The 21,546-nt window shown below is 34.3% G+C and overlaps 1 protein-coding gene across 1 annotated transcript in view; it reads right to left on the bottom strand.

Moving 5' to 3' along the window:
• LOC135127442 (protein O-mannosyl-transferase Tmtc3-like) overlaps positions 1 to 21,546 on the bottom strand; it is a 56,247-nt gene that overhangs the window by 13,105 nt on the left and 21,596 nt on the right. Inside the window, exons 2-6 of the mRNA XM_064053886.1 lie at positions 18,133 to 18,269; positions 10,793 to 10,874; positions 6,012 to 6,111; positions 1,059 to 1,174; positions 568 to 999 (exon numbers count right to left, since the gene is read on the bottom strand). Coding sequence (XP_063909956.1) covers positions 568 to 999; positions 1,059 to 1,174; positions 6,012 to 6,111; positions 10,793 to 10,874; positions 18,133 to 18,269 — 867 coding nt within the window. The remainder of the gene's footprint in view (positions 1 to 567; positions 1,000 to 1,058; positions 1,175 to 6,011; positions 6,112 to 10,792; positions 10,875 to 18,132; positions 18,270 to 21,546) is intronic.

Here is a 21,546-nt window from a genome sequence, read left to right as displayed (position 1 = left end):
GTGGCAAAAAAGAATGGCTATGTTAGTAATTTTGATTGTGTTTGACGTTAATTTAGAATTTCAAAGGGTATAAGTAGTGTACTTACAACCCTGAGGATGTGTCGCATATAATCACGAAGCAGTTGGCGTTAGTTATGGCGTTGATAAAACAACTGATTGAAAAAAGTCTACCCAGATGTTGTCAATTATCCAAAAACCTACCGACTTCTGAAGAAGTTGATACATGAATCTGGCACAAATGATCATAGTGTTTTTGTGTTAAAATTTCATAGTAAATCGAATTATTTCTTGAATTTTGATAATTTTAAAAATATTCAAAACTACTCAAAATTTTGTCCTAGTTTTTCAACTGTAGTCTTATTAAATTTCTATCAAAATTCATTGTTACTTGAACAAAAAGTGTATTGAAATTTCTAACATGCGAGGTTTTTCTTTATTATTGAAGATTTTAAAGTCAATCAGTGGTAAAGTTGTAGACTATGGACACGAATTTTAAATTTGTATTCTTATGCTAATTGTAAACTAAAAGGAATGAATGCGTAGAAAAGCCATTTGCCATCGACTTACCATGAGGATGGTGACGCGCTGTTGCCGGTTCTCCGTCGTATAGGCCGTGATGAAGAGCGCCATAAAGAAGGTGTAAGCCGCGATGGTGGAGAGATTCCTCGGGTCGACGAAGGACTCGACCAGAGGGATCGTCCCCATCGTCCAATCACAGCACAGGTTGCACGGAAACAGGAGCAGCCAAAGATTGACGCTAATTAAATAATGGTAGGTCAGCTGTCTGGCCGGAGTAGGTGCAACAGATGCGGGATTATCAAACCTCGTAAAAACTGGCAACTGCGAGCCCATTATCTGTAAGCGCGCTAGTAAAAGACATAAAGTAGTGGCTGAAAGCACGAGCAGCCTTTTGGTTGCTTCGCTTGACCATGGTAAGTGGTATGAAGACTTGGCCGTTATGGCCGCCTTTACGACGTGTTTTATCTCTGGAAGACGCACCTGGAAAAGTCGTAAACGAGCTTGTTATTGCGTTTTGTAAGGGATAATGTTTTATTTACCTTCTGAGTTACAAATATTTCATAAGCTGCACACACGCCCGCTACTGTGATTCCTTGTTCTTTGCAGAGCATCGCCGTGGCGATGGACATCATGGAAGGGATGAGGTATTTCCAGCCTGGAACAATTATTAAGATCGAAAATGTTTTGAAATCGAAGTTTGAACGTTACTGGCATAAATTGAGATTAATCTGTAAACACGGCGCAGTGATAGAACCTCAAACAGCTGTAACCAGATAACACCCGGTGCTGCAGTTTTCACCTCCGCAAATGTTCTTTCTGTGCGAAGCGTTTAAACCCCGTTATGGAAACTAATTACGAAGCGGCCATTATTCACTATTATATTTCATCAGTTATCAAACAGTAATTACAATAAAACTGTAATTTCAACTTTACAACTAGAAAATATTAAGTACTTTAAATCAGGCAATGTAGACGTTAAGAGGAGAAACTTAAACTAAATTAGCGTTCAAAACTGATCATTTCGGCACTCGAACGACCACCTTTACGTTTTACTGCAACTAATTAGGGAACTTAAAGACACTATTAGAATCATTGCTTTAATTGTACCGATTTTGCACTTAAAGGAAGGAAATGCAATCCGTGTGAAGCATTGTAAATGAGAACGTAAAAATTTGATTGGCTATTTACGTTTCGGTTCGAAGTCTGGATTGAAAAGAGAAAAATGTTTTTGTTTGGCCAAAGTTTATAGTTTCGACATTTATTCCATTTTACTAAATAATAAATGCGGCAAAACAAAGAAATACAACGACAAATATTAATGAAATCTTTTAATATGTTATAACCACATGAACTTTATTTGGGAACACATAGGCAGTCCGATAATCAAATATTGAAAAATTGATTTTGTGAGGAATAATAAATTACAGCAAAAAATCACTCTTATTTAACATATTCCGGGAAATAGATGTGTATGTATTATGTGTTTAAAACACACTCATTGTCGTCAAACGGTGTTTGTATGTTCCACCGTTAAATTTATCACGACACGCACCATATTTTTGTTACGATAGATGATACCAAATACCATTATTCAATCTAGAACAGAAATGTCGCATACACAGTAAATTTCGTAACTGATTCGAGAACACAAAAGAAGTGATTTCCCTCTTCTAAGTATTTTAGGTATCAATAGACTTACTATTAAGTTACTAACTTGTTATCTTTTACAGAAAAGTGGTTTTCTTACAATGATCTAGTGTGCTTGTAATTCTGCTGGTAAAAGTATCCAAAAAGAGGTCGCTTTTAGATAGAGCTTTTACTACTTATACAACTGGAGTGGAAACATGAAAGAACATGTTGAGAGGTGGTTTAACTTAACACGAAGGAATCACAAAACAGAATGACGATACAATCGGCACAGTTTCCTCCCCCTAAACTCCCAAGTGGGCCCATCCGGACACTTTTACGTCTACTGCGACGTGTAATTCGTGCATTCTCATTAATTATTAATTGTGTTACATTTTACACAAATATGCATTTGACAAAATAAAACCGAGGTAAGCTTTTTCTAAGTCGTTATTTTACCACTGATTTTTATGGAGGTCCGGCCGGAGTTGTTCCTCCGGTTTCCGCGTAGCAACAGTCTTAAAGCTGCAACGATTTTATTAATGTTGACGATCATCCGATAGAGCTTCTCGAAACTTTTATTATACCATTTATTTTATCTACTGCGGCTTTTAACAGATTCACGAATTCGTCTATATGATTTTTATTTTGTGGACAATGAAACTAATAATATTTGTACGTATTATTCACTTCGATTATCGAGGCAATGGACTGCAAATTTTATGATTTGGAAATTATTTGTTGAAGCGAAACTAAAACCAATAAACAACTGAATGATAAAAAATTTTTCACCGACAAGGCACATGGCTCATTTTTTCTGAAATCAACAGCATTTATAAAAAAAATTATTTTGGTTTAACTGTGCTTTAGAAATGTAGAAAATACGCATCCAAAAAACACACGGATAAATAAATAGAAAAGCCGAAGATCTTCTCAATCAATAAAATTGATTGTTTCTAAAGATAAAGTTAAAGAACCTCTCAAAGACTTTTCTCATTTTGTTTACTAAAAATTCTCTATCAAAACTATTTCTTAACCACACTTTTTTTTTCCACAACAAATGAAACACTATACCAGAGGACCGGTTTCGGTTTATTCCTTCTTCACCCCTCTACTACAGAAACAAAATTAAACATATTTTGGTGTTAGAATTTTAACAAAATTTAAAGGAAAATGTAACGAAGTGAATTTTCGTGGGCCGGAAACCGGGGACGCATACCGAGAGCTGGGGGTAATTCCGCGATCGCCGCGCCGACGTTTTATTCTTTTTGTTTATTTTGTTATACGAACTTGTAGTTTTATTATTGAAGAATTAGTCGTAATATTTATTATTTTAGACGTGTAGCAGGGAATAAAACCCGATTATTGTTTAAAATATTTCATTCCGTTTTATTTATTCTCTTGCTTTCCACCTGGAAATCCGTGTGTCCGGTTTGAGAGCAACCCGGGTACTCCCTCTCCCGGAGAGAGCTGGCGCCCGAGCGACTGCCGCTCCCGAACGAAGGCGCCAGCGGCATTAATCGGCCCAAGGCTTGGCACCGAGGCACGCCGCCCCCACGGGTTATCAGCAAAATTCCAGACCGTGACCATCCCGTCTCAGAGGACTTTTGTCGCAAAAATTACCGTTACATATCGTATCTAACTTCACTTCTTATTTCATGTCGCATTTATCTTCTACCAATAACATACTAAAAACCAAAGATGTTTTACACTATTACTACACTAAAACAATCTTACCGTCAGCTCTTCTTAAATATTATATTACTACTATCAAAATTAAAAATTAAAAAGTATCTACCACGTGGTGATTTTTTAAGATCCTCTCTGTGATATTGTGTTTCATTTGATGTGGAAAAGAAAAAGTGTGGTTAACAAATAGTTTTGGTATTAATTTTCTTCCACGCAGTAAAACAAATGAATATAAAAATTCTCCATTGTTCCGTCTTTCAATATTCAATTCTGTTTCCAATACTGAAAAATTGTATGAAGGTTAAACAAGTCACAACTTTAGTAGAGTCATGATATTTGATCTGGTATTGAAATTTGAATTCCCATTCAAACATTTTTGTTAAATCAAAACTATTCACTGCCCATGTTATTGCATTTTATAACAGTTATCCATTATCAATAACACTACTTAAACTGAACATGGGACAAAAAAATTGAAAATATCATCAATTAAAATTTTGTTCATAATGCGTTATTGTGAAAGTCTATTTCACATGCATGGGTGCAAACTCCATTCGCTCGTTATAGCCATAATTTCAACTCGTTAAATATCATGCTTTTTATAACTGCTTTTGTAAATAATACTGGGCCATTAAAATTTTATCTATGTTAGTAAAACTCAATATTAGAATATTTCCCCCTTCTCGTAAAATATTTAATCAGTTAGTGTCAAATACCAGAATTTTACTTTGCATCACTGGATAAAAGTCATGTTAGGTTCGTCTCGCAGACTTGACGATTCCATTCAAACTTGGCTTGAGAATGATATTTAACAACAAAGTAATACGTAAGTCTAGGAAACGCTGTCAAGCCAAATGTCAATTATCTGTCAACCTGACTACATTAACATAGTAATGATGAAACCATCTATGTTCTAAAATATATTCGGCTGCCTACTTGGCCTCCGAAAATAGTTACCCTCATTACATATTTTACCGCTGACTGGAATGTTTGAGCCTACATTTTGGTCCGTAAAGTTGAGCAAAAACGTCCTGTGAATACATTTTCCCAATTTTGACTCTTAATACTTGGCTAATTTCAATAATAAGAGTGTATAAAAGCTTGTTCTATGCTTCTCAAATGCCAGAATAAAGGTCACCGACTATGACGAGATTAGTTTATGAGAGGCCTACACAGCTTATTTCTAAATTGTCCTCGTAAATGGAACGATTACTCAATTTGGAAGAACACCAAACTAAAATAACGAGACTTTGAACGCAATTTTAACTTCACTAGAATATGTAGTAAAAAAAATTGAACCGAGAAAAAAAATACATCTACATTATGTGAAAATCTAGTTTATTGGGACATAAATAAACCTAAATAAGTGTTAGAAACAGAGGATTTCCGGCGAGAATAGACAAAAATAAGACAAAACCAGAACTTAGCCTAGAGTTCTATTCGGTACAAATTGCTGTAACTTATTTATTCTTGTTACGAAGTTAAACGAAAAATGATTTTGAGTAAGCAGTTTATTGCAGTTAGTTTAGTTGAAAACTAGGAAAGATGCAAAAGTCGGATTATGTATTTTGAAGTATAGCAGCGTTGATTCCCGGAGTAATTTACATGTATTACCATAGGAGAATATACCGCCTGAAGTTCGAGCTTAAATTTGCTACGTCAGACAGTAATAAACAAAATTACGCCCGCATAAATGAACAAGCAAATTAAAGAGATGTGTCAGACAAGTGTGAGTAAATGGGCGCAATAATTCGAGTCGCCTATCAAGTTTACTTTAATTTAACTACCTTTGTGCTGTTTAATTATCTCCTAAATGAAATCAAGCCCCGATTCAATAAAGACAAACTTAAAAACAAAATTGATAAATATTCCCCGTTTCTCGATAGTCTCGTCGTCGGTAACGGCTCTTTGAAGTTTTCGTTTCTAATTATGAAAGAACAAAGGAAAAAGTTGGACGAAACGTTTCACAGAACACAGCCATATTGTGTATTTTCAGAACAAATACCATTCTCGTATAAAAGTTGTATCCAGGATCCATCAGGACAAAGCTTTATGGTAGGTAATGTTAAACAAAACTTCCCCAGTATTCTTTATGTCATGTTCTTTATGAATTATTTCGTCTGTAAAACCGGACAAAAATCGCCTCCCGCAAGATGACCACATCAAGTAAAAATTACCTGTAGATTTTTTGCTCCTCGACGCTTTTGTGTACAGCATAAAGGCGGCCAGAAAGAAGACCGACGAGAGGGTTTCGGCCCTTCCGACCACCCCCGTCACCTGCAATTTCAATAGAATTAATATGCTGCCGATTTGTTTGAATTTCGGCTACACAACTTGTACGGCGCCCTTTCCAAATTAGGCTCCGACATAAATCCATCAAATTTAATTAAACGGGGTTCCTTTGCGAAAACACCCTTGAAGATAGCTAGTTATATAATTTACTTAAGACGGATCTCGAATGCGTTTTAGAGTTGCGATTAAATTTTGCGGCTGTTTTCCATCAACCAGGTGAAACTTACATGTCGCTTCAAACTTGATAATAACCGGCGATCAACAGAAAACGACGTCAAGTAGGTGCTTGATGGAATGTGCGTCGTTACCACGCTCTACACACCCTGTCAAATCACCTCTCCATACACGACAAGGACACCGTGATAAATTCAAGGGTTAGAAAGAAATGAAGCTAATTTACGCACTATTCTGTGTCATAATGTTGTGACAGTTTGTTTTTACATTACCAGTTCTGAAAAACTGATTTTGTACTGACTGGAAACCACAAATTATCGTAAAATACAAACTTAATATATTTAATATTCATAAATAACACTTTCCGTTTCGTTATGTACAGTAGAGTCTGCCAAATAATGAACTTTCGGTTTTCAACACTGCTAATTGGAATTTCCCAATAAACTGCTCCAGATTATAATAATAATGATTTAGAACAATACTAGATCAACGACGACAATTTTGACTTTTAATTTGTTTTAATAAATTTTTGACTTAGGCTTTCCGATGTTTCCATTGTTCTAAATACATCTTCAACAAAATGCATTTTATAGTCTTACATGTGTTCTGATTCATCGAACCTTTGTTTTTCTTAAGCAAGCAATGCAGGAGAAAGTCAAGTCAAGTCAGGTCAGGTCAGGTCAGCTCAGGTCAGGTCAGACCAGGTCAGGTTAAGTCAAATCAGATTACCATAGTCCTAAGCGATTTATTGCGGTTTCCATTACAAAATTTGAAAACAGAAAGACATTGTTCCCTATTTGGTGGACTCTACTCTATACGAAAGCTGTTCACTCTGTGTGCTTTTTATAGCTCGCTCTGTCTATGAATAATAATAATATTCAATTCGATTCAATTTTGATTTTCGGAACAAAGAAAATAAAATTAAAAACCAAATGGAAATAAAGAAGGATAGTGACTGTATAACCAAAGGAAACGGAACATGGACAGGACAAAGGAAAAAAAAAAGAATTTGGAATGGAACAAGAAATGCAGTTAGCTGAATTAAAATGACCGACTTCCGTCAGAAAATAACCTAAAAATCGGAATCACGGGAGAAATGAATGAAAAAGTAAAGGATATAAAATAGAAACAGAAAATCAAAAGACAACCGGATCCAAGACCGCAAAGACAAGAATCAGGACACCTAAGAATAGGCTAGAAGATATGAAATTGAGGATAGAATATCAGAAAAAAAGAGATCAAGAAGGTAAAAACAGTAAGAACAAAATAACCACAACGTTACTAAGATGTGTGGAAAACCCAAAAGAAAACCAAACAAGCAACGAAGAAACTGGTAGGATGTAGAATCCAAAACGAAATTAAAAGAAAGAAGTAAATGTAGAAGAGAAACTTATCAACAAAGAGAGAACTAACAAAACAGACCAAAAAAACAACAAAAAGAGATTAGGAAGCGAAAAAGAATTGGAAAAATTTTGGTGAAGATGTCAACAAAAATTCCAAGGAAAGTATTCGAATATCTTAGAACAAGATTTAGTCACTAAGAGGAGTAACAAATCAGAAGAATAATAAGTGAACCAGATCCATTGAAAGAAGAAACGAAAGCAGATTAGCGAGAATACAATACACAAAAATTCAGATACCAAGAAGGAAGACAACGAAAAACAAGATAAACCAGGTAATCGAAAAGAGCAGGAAGAGAATAAAGGAAAGACAAGAGCAGATGAACTACAAGAAGTAATAAATAAAATAAAGACAGGAACGGCGAGTGTATGCGAAGACATGGAAACACAAATGGTAAAATAGAAAGAGAAATAGTATGTCACAGCTTAGAAGATCTAGCAATAATAAATCAGCTAAAACAGGTAGTAAAAAGCGTACGAAAGAAGATAACTGGAAAAATACAACAAGTGGTGAGAGATCAGATTACTTCATGATGAATAAGATAATTAAAAAGGAAGATACTCAAAGTCGTAGGATAAACTATAAGGAAGAAGGAGATTAAGAAGTTATAAAACAACAAGAACAAAACCAGATATGGAATATGGAAAATAGATGGAAAGTTTGAGAAGGTATTAAGAGCCACAGCAACCAAGATATGTGAAAAAAGAAAAATAAAACCATAGAAGCAACGAAGAAACTGGTAGGATATAGAATTCAAAACAAAGAAGACAATGTGAAAGAAAAACTTGCTAAAAAAATAGAACTAACATGACAGAGTATAACGATATCAAAAAGAAAGGCAAAAGAACCAACACAGAAATGGTGGAAAATTTCAGCGAAGAACTCAACAAAAATTACAAAGAAAACAATAGAAATGTTCAGGAACAAGATTAAGTGTCTAAGAAGAATGAAAAGAAAACAAATCAGATGAATAATAAGTGAGCCAGATCCACTGAAATCAGAAACGAAAGAAGATTTGCGAGAATATTGTACACAAAAATTCAGATACCAAGAAGGAAGATAACGAAGAACTAGAAAAAGCAGATGATAGAATAGAACAGGAAGAGACTGAAGAACAGATAAGAGTAGACAAACTATAATAATCAATAAATAAAATAAAGACAGGAACGGCGAGTGGAGGCGAAGACATGGAGACACAAATGGTAAAATAGAAAGAGAAACAATATTCCACTGCTTAGAAGATCTAGAAATAATAAATCACCTAAAACAGGTAGTAAAAAGCGTACGAAAGAAGATAACTGGAAAAATACAAAGAGTGGTGAGAGATTATAATACCTCATGATGAATAGTCGTAGGATAAACTATAAGGAAGAAGGAGATTAACAAGTTAAAAACAGCATGAACAAAACCAGATATGGAATATGGATGATAGATGGAAAATTTGAGCAGGTATTAATATCCGCAACGACTAAGATGTATAGAAAAACACAAAGAAAACCATGCAAGCAACGAAAAACAGATAGAATGTAAAATTCGAAACGAAATTGAAAAAAAGAAGAAAATGTAGAAGAGACACTTATCAACAAATAGAGAATTAGCAAAACGAAGTATAAAAACAAAAAAGAAAATTAAAAAGGGAAAAAGAAATAGTAAGAAAATTCTGGTGAAGATCTCAACAAAAACTTCAAGGAAAATAAGAGAATATCCTGGAACAAGATTTAGTCACTAACAGAAGTGAATAGAAAACAAATCAGAAGAATAATAAGTGAACCAATTCGACTGAAAGAAGAAACGAAAGAAGATTTGCGAGAATGCTATACACAAAAATTCAGATACCAAGAAGGAAGACAACGAAAAACTAGAAAAACCAGGTGATCGGAGAACAGGAGAAGATTGAAGCAAGAGCAGGTGAACTATAAGAAACAATAAATAAAATAAAGACAAGAACATATTACTCCATGATGAGAGATACTCGTAATCGTAGAAAAAATTATAACGAACAAAGAGATGAAAAAGTTTGTCGCAGCAAATAAGTAAGCATACAAGTAACGAAAAACTGGTGGGATATAGAATTCTACACGAAGTTAAAAGGACGAAGAAAGTGTGGAAGAAAAACATACCAACAATTAGATTTCTAGCAAGACAGAATATACCAACAGAAGCAAAAAAGAAATGGTGGAAAAATGTTTCTGAAGAACTCAACAAAACCCACAAAGAAAATAGTAGAATATTCTGGAACAGGATTAAGTTACTAAGAGGAGTGAATAGAAAACAAATTAGAAGAATAATAAGTATGCAAGATCTATTGGAAGTGGAAATGAAAGAAGATTTGCGAAAATACGAATTCATGAGGAAAATAGCCGGAAAATCAGAATTAGGTAAAATGGGGTAAGAGAGACTAATAAAGGGGATATATGAAGCAAAAAGAATCGCAAAGAGGATACAAGGGAGACCGATGAAGACTTAGAGCCAGCAAATATGAGAGATGGAAAAAAAACGAAGGAAAACTTTGAGAGAAATGAAAAATCTATCACGACACTAAAAACAATAATGGAAGAAGTGGATTAAGAGTTAAAAAATACTCCTCCAAAATCTATTAAGGGTACAAGGAGATATCGGGAAAGAAAGAAAAAATATTTTCTGGCGTTTAACAACATGAAATTTCTATTCACGTTTATGTGGAAAATATTTCACGTTTCTACTAAAGTTAAACATTCTTATTGGAGTAGGTATAGATCAGTTGTTTTTTTTTAATGTAACTATGAATTTATTTAACTTGTTTATAACATTTGGTTAAAGCTTGCCTGAAGATCCAACGCTTGTGGTTTCTGTTTGAACATTCCGTGGTAATTTTGAAAACTTTAACACTCAAAGCATCTTGAAAACGCCTCACTACTCTTGAAAATTAGAACAGAAGTGCATCCAACAAAACCACCACACACGTTAGGTACGTACATTCCAATTTGACAGATTGCTTTCGAATCCTGCACTCAAGTTACTCTATAAACTGAGAACTGGGTAAAACAAGCAAAGATTGGCTCCAGACTTGTGGTCGTTTTCTGTTCATCGCACGTTAAAAGGCTCGACTTACCGCTTCAGTGTGGATTGGATGTACCACGAACAACATGGCCGCCACGAAACTTGACAACTCCGGGAGGAACATCGAGCACATCCTGAAACGGATACAGATATAGTCGTAGTCTAGGACATCATAGTTAAACAAGCTATATTAACTTTGCCAACAGTTGATTCTCTTAATTAGCGAGATATTCATGCTGGAAATTACCGCGCTGTAAATTGACATTTCAGAGGAAAACTTCGTCTTTGATAGCGCAGATGATGCACGAACACACCTGCAAAACCAACCCGGATTCGTTAAAGTTCAGAAGGTCTCTGCTTTGAAGCCTGAATGAACGAGTACGAAAATAAATCTGAAAATACGGTGTTGCGTATGGAAATAAATGCAATAATCAGAGATAATTGGCAATAGTCGCAACTGCGTATGACATTTTTTAAATTGAAGTATAAAAATGACATTTTCGTTTGAATGTAGGTGTAAACAAGCACAATGAACAGATGAAACGTGACTAAAAAAACATTAATTTGGATAAACCGCCTTCGCCTTTCGCCAACGGGGTGGGCACCGTCAGGATAATTAAACAATGTTTGTGTGTTCACTTTTTTAGATTTCACGAATAAAATAAATCCTTCTTTCTTTCATCAGCGTCTCGACTTTATTCTCGAACCGTTCCCAGGATCTTTTTCAGAAAATATATAATTCAGCTGTTGTTGCATTTTGTGTAAACAAAGTTCTCTTTCGGCCTTTGTGCGAACCCCGTTCATAGCACTACACTAGAAGCCACAATTTCAAAGTCGCTTGACAAAACCAGAGAAAATACGCCAGATAAAATTAATAATGTAGAGCAGATGATTAGACGTTGTATAACAATACAGGCGCTTCGCGGTTTTATTAATTCATACATAACTCAACGCCATAAAAAGGCATTGATAACGATAATATACAGCAAAAATAACGAGCACCCTTCAGGCTTTTGTGTGTGGTAATAATAGAAGACCAAATCTCTTTTTCCATATCGTCCCGCTTATCAACCATCATTTCCTTTTAGCATAAAGTCACGTGTATCGAGTTCTGTTTCTGAGGGCCCTTCACCAACATTCGCGATTTTATAAAGGCTCAATTTCTGTTCTCTTTTAAAAAGCGGAAGGATCGATAAAAATCTAGACCGTATGTAAGCAGGTGCATACTCGCAGGAAAATTATATGTCACAAATGAGTACGTGTATTTCTGCAATGTGATCGCATGTCTAAGTGGTTTATTACACAGGTCGAGTATAAGTCAGTGCTGTAGGCGCGGAAAATGGGTTAGTAAATAATAACAGGAATAAATTAAAGTTGAAAAAACTCATATATAAGTGTAGACGAGTTTAATCAACGACACGTGGTAAACAGTGGTATTTATCCAAACCCATTATATCTGAGCATTAAACTTTTATTTCGGCCATAATGTCGACTAAAATTAACTGTGAACTTTATAAAATTGAAATTAAACTCACCACGACGAAGTTTAGGTGTATCAATTTTAAACTTGATGTAAACATTTTAAATGCCACTAAAGCAAGCGTCAAAAAATATGCACAACTTTTAAAAGAATTTTTAAATTTGTTTTGAAACTTAACCTCGTGTTGAGTATATCCGGAACATTCCAGAAAACAATTTTCGACTGCAAGTTCTCTGGAGGGTGTTGAGTTGACCAGCTAGGCCTCAAGATCTATCACCCATCGAACGTTATATGATCGAGAGCAGGCTGAAAATTTACCCACTCCTTCAAACAATTTCAAAGAGGGATGTGAGAAACTGAAAGGGCATGAAATAAGATCCCCCAGGAGGACATCAGCCGCATTAGAGAGTGCCCCATCGTGTAGCTGCCAACGTAAGAGAGGCAACGTCACACACTATCAGTCTCTGTTTTGTTATTTTTTATCGTAAAAGGTTTTTCTTTGAAATTCACAGTTCCCTTATTAAAACTCTACAACAAAATTAGCATAGAAGTTTATTCAAAAATAAAAGAGAAGTAAATGAGACTGTGTGTTCGAAATTTATTTGTTAGATAATCTCAGAAATTATTGCATTGGTAATCAAGATTCTAAAGGACAAAAGCTCGCTACGTAAACAATGCCGTATCTCAGGGCGTTTTGTGTAATCAACACTTACTTAGCAATTTTTTGAAAAAAAATCAGAGTCCCACACAGAACAATATAATGATTGTTTTAAGCTTAGCCAAGTAAATTAAATTAAATTAAATTAATGTTTGTTACGTGGAATGCCAAAAATTTTTTAATTCACAATAATCTTAAACCACAAAAGTTTAAATATCTAGATCAGTAAATACTTAAATTTAATTCATTTCTAACAGACAAACAATAATTTTTATGATGATTCGGAAAGTAGCGATTGAACCATATCTGTTGAGTAATAATAAATGAATTATCACCGACGAATCATGTTCATACCATCCATAAACGGTGTTGACATTTATTTTAAATACGCCGATTTCAGTGACCTATATATGTATTGTGTCATGAACCTAGAACTTCATTTGCCAAATACCACTTCGGTTACTGTTTTATTAAAAATTCACAAGAACTGTTTGTTAAAAAAACAAACTGTTGAAGTAAAATTCAATCTAAATAGTATCAATTGCCAAATCACAACAGGTTGGTACAACGCCTGGCAAACCATTGAAAATTTAAAACAGCAGGAAACTATAAATATGTAACTGTACATAATTTATTTGGCACTAACAAGTGTCTAAACAGAAGTGAGGAAATTACATAATAATAATCCCATTTCTAAATGGTTATGGTTTTAAATAAATAATCAAACTGTAAAATCTAGTATTGTATATAAAAACAAGTACCAAAACGCAAATATACTTGTATGTTTTTTTTTCGATCCTCCTTTTATTTCTTTTGCCATTTATAAACTTTGTCTTGAGTAGTAACTATGGGAAGTATTGTAATAAGATTTTACGAATTTCTGATGCACTATTTTTAATTCTCAACAGACATTTTCTTACATGTTAATCTCTCCATACTAAACGAATCAAGTATACGGTCTGAAAATTTGCTCGTATAACTAGAAATCTTCAACGAATAGAATGCTTCAAACCGCAATGCGAAATCTTGTGCCGTTTTGGAATTATGTCTGGTTAAGTTTGAAAAAAAAAAATGTTCTTTAGCCCGCATATGACACCTTTCTGTATATTTCTCTCTCGGGTTGAGTATCTGGTCCAAAAATTTGGTGCTAGAACCATAAAGCTACAAGGAATCGAATGATTTGAACGGCAATGCGCAATCTTGTGCCGTTTTGGGGTTATATTTATCTTAGTAAGTTTGAGGAAAGAATATTTTTAACTCTCAAATGACACCTCCCTATATATTGGTTCCTCCACAGTAAACCGATCACGTATCCGGCCTAAAAATTTGCTCCTGGAACTACAAAGCTTCAAGGAATCGAATGCTTGAAACCACAATGCGGATATTTGTGGCGTTTTGGAGTTAGGTCTCATTAAGTTTGAAAAAATAATCTTTTTTAACTCTCAAATGACATTTTCCTAAATATTGGTCTCCTCCATGTTAAAAAGATCGAGTATGCGGTCTGGAATTTTGCTGGTAAAACTCGAAAGCTGCAATGAATCGAGTGGTTCATACCGTAACGCGAAATCTTGAGCCATTTTGGAATTATATCTCCTCAAGTTTGAAAAAAAATTATGTTCTTTAGCTCTCATATGACACTTTCCTTTATATTGCTCTCTCTGTACAAAGCGGATCGAGTATTTCGTCTAAAAATTTGGTGGTAGAACCAGAAAGATTCAAGTAATTGATCGCTTTGAACAACAATTTGAAATCTTGTGGCGATTTGAAACTGGGTCAGGTTAAATTTCGAAAAAGGTTGTTTTTAGACGCTCAAATGACAATTTCCTATACATTGGTCTCTCTACACTAAACAAATTTAGTATCCAGTCTGAAAATTTGTTCCTAGAATTAGAAAGCTTCATGGAATACAGTGCCTCAAACTGTTTTGGAATTATGTCTCATTAAGTTTGAAAATATAATGTTTTTAAAATGACACTTTCTTATACCTATATTGCTATCTCCATACTAAACGAATAGAGTATCTGATATGAAAATTTCCTGGTAGAACTAGAAAGCTTCAAGGAATCGAATGATTCGAACGGCAATGCGCAGTGTTGCGCCGTTTTAGAGTTATATCTCATTAAGTTTGAAAAAAGGATCTTCTTAACTCTCAAATAACACCTTCCTATATATTGGTTTCTTCAAAATAAACCAATCAAGTATCTGGTCTGAAAATTTGGTCCTGGAACTACAAAGCTTCAAGGAATCGAATGCTTGAAACCGCAATGCGGATATTTGTGGCGTTTTGGAGTTACGTCTCACTAAGTTTGAAAAAAGAATCTTCTTTAACTCTCGAATGACATTTTCATAAATATTGGTCTCCCCATGCTAAAAAGATCGAGTATGCGGTCTGAAAATTTGCTGGTAGAACTAGAAGGCTTCAAGGAATCGAGTGCTTCATACCGCAATGTGAAATCTTGAGCTATTTTGGAATTATATCTCCTCAAGTAAAAAAAAAGTATATGTTCTTTACCTCTTATTTAACACCTTCCTGTATATTGCTCTCTCTATACCAAGCGTCTCGAGTATTTGATCTAAAAATTTGGTGGTAGAACCAGAAAGCTTCAAGGAATTGAACGCTTTGAACAACAATTCGAAATCTTGTGGCGATTTGAAACTGGGTCAGGTTGAATTTCGAAAAAGGTTGTTTTTTGACGCTCAAATGACAATTTCCTATAGACTGGTCTCTCGACACTAAACACATTTAGTATCCAGTCTGAAAATGTGTTCCTAGAATTAGAAAGCCTCATGGAATACAGGGCCTCAAACCGTTTTGGAATTATGTCTCATTACGTTTGAAAAACTAATGTTTTTAAAATGACACTTTCTTATACCTATATTGCTATCTCCATACTAAACGAATAGAGTATCCTATATGAAAATTTCCTGGTAGAACTAGAAAGCTTCAAGGAATCGAATGATTCGAACGGCAATGCGCAGTGTTGTGCTGTTTTAGCGTTATATCTCATTAAGTTTGAAAAAAGGATCTTCTTAACTCTCAAATGACACCTTCCCACATATTGGTTTCTTCAAAGTAAACCAATCAAGTATCCGGTCTGAAAATTTGCTCCTGAAATTACAAAGCTTCAAGGAATCGAATGCTTGAAACCGCAATGCGGATATTTGTGGCGTTTTGGAGTTACGTCTCATTAAGTTTGAAAAAAGAATGTTTTTAACTCTCAAATGACATTTTCCTAAATATTGGTCTCTCCATGCTAAAATGATCGAGTATGGGATCTGAAAATTTGCGGGTAGAATTAGAAAGCTTCAGCGAATCGAGTTCTTCAAACCGCAATGCGAAATCTTGAGCCATTTTGGAATTATATCTCCTCAAGTTTGAAAAAAAATTATGTTCGTGGCTCTCATATGACACCTTCCTGTATATTGCTCTCTCTATACAAAGCGGATCGAGTATTTTGTCTAAAAATCTGGTGGTAGAACCAGAAAGCTTCAAGGAATCGAACACTTTGACCAAGAATTTGAAATCTTGTGGTGTTTCGAATGTGGGTAGCCTTAAATTTCACATTTTTTTTTTAATTTCCTGAAGGGTTCACTTTGTCATAACGGACTCGATACAATGAATTTTCCAGAGATTTTTTTTATCAAAATTATTTCTTTAATGGGTACGGATAATGTATGTATTGTCTGTTTTCCTAATTGTTATTACATATAGTTAGTACCCAATATTTATCATAATGATTACTAAGCTTTACGAATAATACATTCCACGGTTACAAAAGACAAAAGTAATTTTTCAACAATGTAAATTGTGTTCATTACAACCCTCCTCAATGCCCTAGTTTTGCATGAGAAGAGAAATATCAATGGTATTTTAACGAGTGCTTTGAATATTAACATGTAATGTAGTTTCTACGAGATAACTAAATCCTAAAAGCTCGCATCTGTCACATCCAATATTACATAAATGTCACAGTTGATAAAGATACTTATTACAGAGACAACATTATCCTGAATTCCACTAATGTTCTTGGGGTCGTATCATAAATGAACCTGTACGTAATTCCTATTACATTTAACTACAAACAACACAATAATTAATTTTTAAGTTTCAATTAGGGCTTCCTAGAAAATTCCACAGCATAGAACTAAGTCAACTATTTCGGAAAATATTTAAGAGATATTCTTGAAGGAAATTCGCTTGTTCCAGGAAAATACACGCAATTTAAATGAATATTTCTGTCATTTATTTTTACAAATGACAAATAAAACAGAACACAGATAGACACATGCTAATGTTTTACCATGTTTTATTTCATCGTTTTTGGGCATTGGCTCCAGGGTAAAAATGTAGCCAGGTGCTGTATTTGAATTTACAGTGTCGTTTAACAGCGTTTTCGGAGATTTAATTTTAAAAAACATTGTGGCATAAAATTTTACTGTTCTGGAACGGGTTGCAGCCAGTTACCACTTGTATTAAGCGGCTTAACTGTTAATTTATACTTATACGTATATACGATGTGACATCTGTACGGGAAACTAACATCAATACTCAAAATACTCCTTAAGCATTTTCTTATTCTAGAAGCTGTTGAATGTCAAACTTCCTTCTTGATTTTAAAACTTGTTATGCCACTAACCTAACTTCCGTTAAAAAAATACGATCCAGTCTGAGCGACTCTGGCTTAATTATGGGTTAAAAATATCTCTGGGTTTAAATATAATGTAAAACGGAAAAAGAAAAAGAACTATTTGAACTAAACTGGGAAAGAGTTCTCGGTTCTATATAAAACCCAAGATTTTTGTTATTTTTCATCTAAATTCGTTTATTTCTTTTGGCATTCTAGCACCTGCAGTTATTCCCGGTATATTAAACTCGGTGTAGAATGTGGAGCGGAATTTAAAAAGCGGCAATTTCAATTTAATTATAACCGTGTAATATGACCTGGAAAAATGATGCGACCTCTGTCGTTTCCCACGGATGAAATGATCAAATGCAATATTAGCGAAACATTGTTAACAGTGTGTATCGAAGTGGAAGCAAATTTATTTTATTAGGAGGCCGACGAGCTTAATTGTTTGTAAAAGAGCCAGAGACAATAAAGAGATGAAATGTTGTGTAAATTTGGTTTTCCCGTCGATACTGCGTACAGTGAAGGGCACAAAAGCACGTTAAAGTTATTTTAACGGCGCTATCGCATGTTAAAAGAAGATTAGCTCGGTTCAAGATGTTAGTAATTTGATATTATATACTAACCTGAAGTACATGAGGCAAACTACCGAATGTAAAAGCATGTTCACGAGATGATACCCTATGGGTTCCAGCTGCCAGTACAAATAATTCCATCGGAAAGTCAAAACACACAAAGGCCGGTAGGACTTGTGGCTTTGCTCCTGAAACAATAAAAAGGATGCATTAGCATAAAGTATCCAGCGAAATGCATCACAAAAAGCACGAAAAGAGGCGCGTAAATCGCGGGAAATTCACCGTTAGCTCATTTTTAATGCATAAAAGTGCGATGTAAACCGTAAATGCGAAAATTCAGGCGAAAATGTTGATTTTTAGTTGTGCTTTATGCCGTCATTCGCGTAATAGAAGATCCATTAGTTATTTTACGAAACACGTGGTATGAATAACTTAAAAGAATTTCTTTCAAGCATTGTCGCTCAAACAGAGAATGTGGGAATTAATGTCCCGTGTTTCAGCTCCCAGCGATTTCATTCTCTTTACAGCTACACATTTTTTGAAGCTTTGAGAAACTGAAAACATCTAAATTTTAGGTTTAAATGCAAGTCTATTTCACTTTGATGTACAACTAAAAAGGAAGCTAAATATAGGGTACCTACATCAAAGTAATTTGGAATGAAAGAAAACGATGCCCTTTTACTTTATGTTACAAATAAAAATGGAATTCCACGCATAAAGGAAAATTTTTATTTCTGTGACAAAGTTTTACGATAAAGCCGCTGCCCCAAATTTATTTTTGTATTATACGGAGCAATAAGGTAAATTATCCCTGTTAGAACATTCCCATTATAAAAACTGTCCAAACATTATTTATTTTAGTATTATACCACGCCGTAAACCCACCGGGTGAGACCCTAAAAAGTCCACCCCATCAAAAACAAAAGTGGGCAAAAATTAATGCCGCTCTAAAAAGAAACACCAAAGTCGTCGCAACACACGTAGCCACCATCTGAAACCGGGACGTAATTGAACAAGGCACAAATTTTGTTTTATTCACATTAAAATCCATCAGCTGAAAGTTGTGTGCAGTCAAGCGGAATACTAAATGAGACACAGCGCGCAGAAAAACCTTCAAAATATCGTTGCTACACATAAAAATGAAAGGTCCAACAGCTCGTTTAAAATTTCCGGATCTGCAAATCCTCTATAAAGTCCCAGCGGAAAATTCTCTTTAATTTATCGAATAAAATATGGGCTCATCAAATATTAATAAAAATCCTGCTGTCGGCCACATGCGGATCGATACCTAACCTTAGGCTTTAATCAATTCATCCCTAAAATTCGAATTCGATGAATTGCTTAATTCAATTAAACGAACAAATAATTATTACCAAAACTCGAGCCTCGACATGCTACATTTAAAATTTTCGGTTGATATTCGTCCCATTAATACATTAATGTCCAACTGCGTTGCCTGAATTATTCAATTTATTGAGTATGCACAGTTAGTTATTTTTGCAAATTAAACACGTTTTAAATTCGCTCAAATTCAAGCAATATTACACCATAAATATTGCTACCGAAGCACTGTTTATTCCAGAAATTTAAAAATCTAAAGTTCCAAACAGTTACAATTATATTTATATTTATAGAAACGATATGTCGAATTATGTCAAAAATAAAATTTATAAATAGGACAACTCCTTTTTAGATTTTTTGTAGTGTTATTTTCGCCTTTTTGGAATAGAGAAAAAAAAATTAGTTGTTTAACACTAAACCATTTATGGGTTAGCCGAAGAAATCAAAGTTGAGTACTTGACTTGGGCAGTCTACAAATGAAAATATCAGATCAGATCAAGTCAGGTCAGGCCAGATCAGATTAGATCAGGTCAGGTCAGATCAGAGCAGGTCCGATTAAGTCAGATCAAGTTGGGTCAGAGCAGATCAGGTATGGTCAGATCAGATAAGATCAGATCACGTCAACTCTGATTAGGTTAGGTCAGATCAGGTTACCATTTATGGGTATAGTCGAAGAAATCAGAGTTTAGTTAAGCGGTGTACGAATGTAAACGTCAGGTCAGGTCAGATCAAGCCAGGTCAGATCAGATCAGATCAGATTATAATATGATTGATGAAAAGGTAATGAGAGGGAGAGAGAGAAAGGAGAAAGAAATTGTGAGAGGTAAGTGAATGAGAATAAGAAGAGAGATCACAAGTAAAACAGGGAAAAAAAGATAGGACGACGGAAGAACAATAACAACAAAATAATAATAATAATAATAATAAAAAAGACTGCATGCCTGAAGAACCAACAAACGATAGAAGTAGGAGAAGAAGAAAAATAGGAACGATGAACAAGAAAGGAAAAGTAAGGAAGTGAAGAGGAAAAGGAAAAATATTAGAATAGAGAAAGAAGAAGAAAGTGACGAACAACCAACTCCCTGAAGTAATGCTAACGCGGTTCCGAGGGGGGGGGATAGGAGAAATCCATTATGTTCTTATAATTTGCCATAATTAATTTTTACTTATATTCTTAAATATGAGTTAAAAACTGCATGTAGTATTTCATTCGGCTTCACATGATTTAAGTGAAATCACTTTCAAAATATTTGCAAATTATATTGTACAAATAAAAAATTGATCTACAGCTATTGCGACATAACTTTCCGTCTCTTTAAAAAATTATAAAATTTGATTTTCCGGTTTTCGTTTTGTGATTAATAACCTCTATAAAGTAAAAACCAATGGAGTAATTAACACTTTCGTAGCCTCTGTGCTGCGGGGGCAAAACCTTAAAGGTCTGCACAAGTGTGGACAATATAAAATATATTGAAAGCAGATAACCAACGGGTAAAGATGTTCTCAATTTCTCAGTACATGCTTGCAAGAATTCGACTATTAATTAGTACGTTGAGATTAGAAGCATCAGCGATTAAAAAAAGAGTGCGTCGACCCAGGGACGCACGGTTGGAGTTTTAACTCTGAGTTGTCAATGTCTATAAATTAAACACGTATACGCGGTGACGTCATTAATTTTCTCTTAATTAAAAAATAATAACAACCAAAAATATGTTGCATTTGTATTTTTTTACAAAATGATGACTAATCAATTGTTGTTTATGTTTATTATAAAATATACTTTTTTTATTTATTTATTATATAAAAATATCATAATTAATTATTATAATAATATTGTATAAAAAAATTAAACTACAATGTGTAATTCACCAACTAAAGTAACAAGTAAATATTTACAAATGCTAGAGCAGTAATTATAACTTATTCGATTTAAAATACAAATTACTGTTTAGCGTTATCGCTTTCGGTATCTTTATCCCTATCATTTAATACAGAAGTAAAATGAGTGATATACATGAATTGAATATCAGTTCTTAAACGAGTAATAAAGCGTGTGAAAACGGCATTAATTGTTGTACCTAATTTAGTCGTTGGAACAGTCAAACGAACACATTTTATTAAATA

This window comes from Zophobas morio, unplaced genomic scaffold (genome assembly GCF_036711695.1).
Source record: "Zophobas morio isolate AGI-343-1 ecotype UQ-CSIRO unplaced genomic scaffold, CSIRO_AGI_Zmor_V1 ptg000002l, whole genome shotgun sequence".
NCBI classification, from domain to species: domain Eukaryota; kingdom Metazoa; phylum Arthropoda; class Insecta; order Coleoptera; family Tenebrionidae; genus Zophobas; species Zophobas morio.
This window is presented reverse-complemented; position numbering and strand designations above follow the sequence as displayed.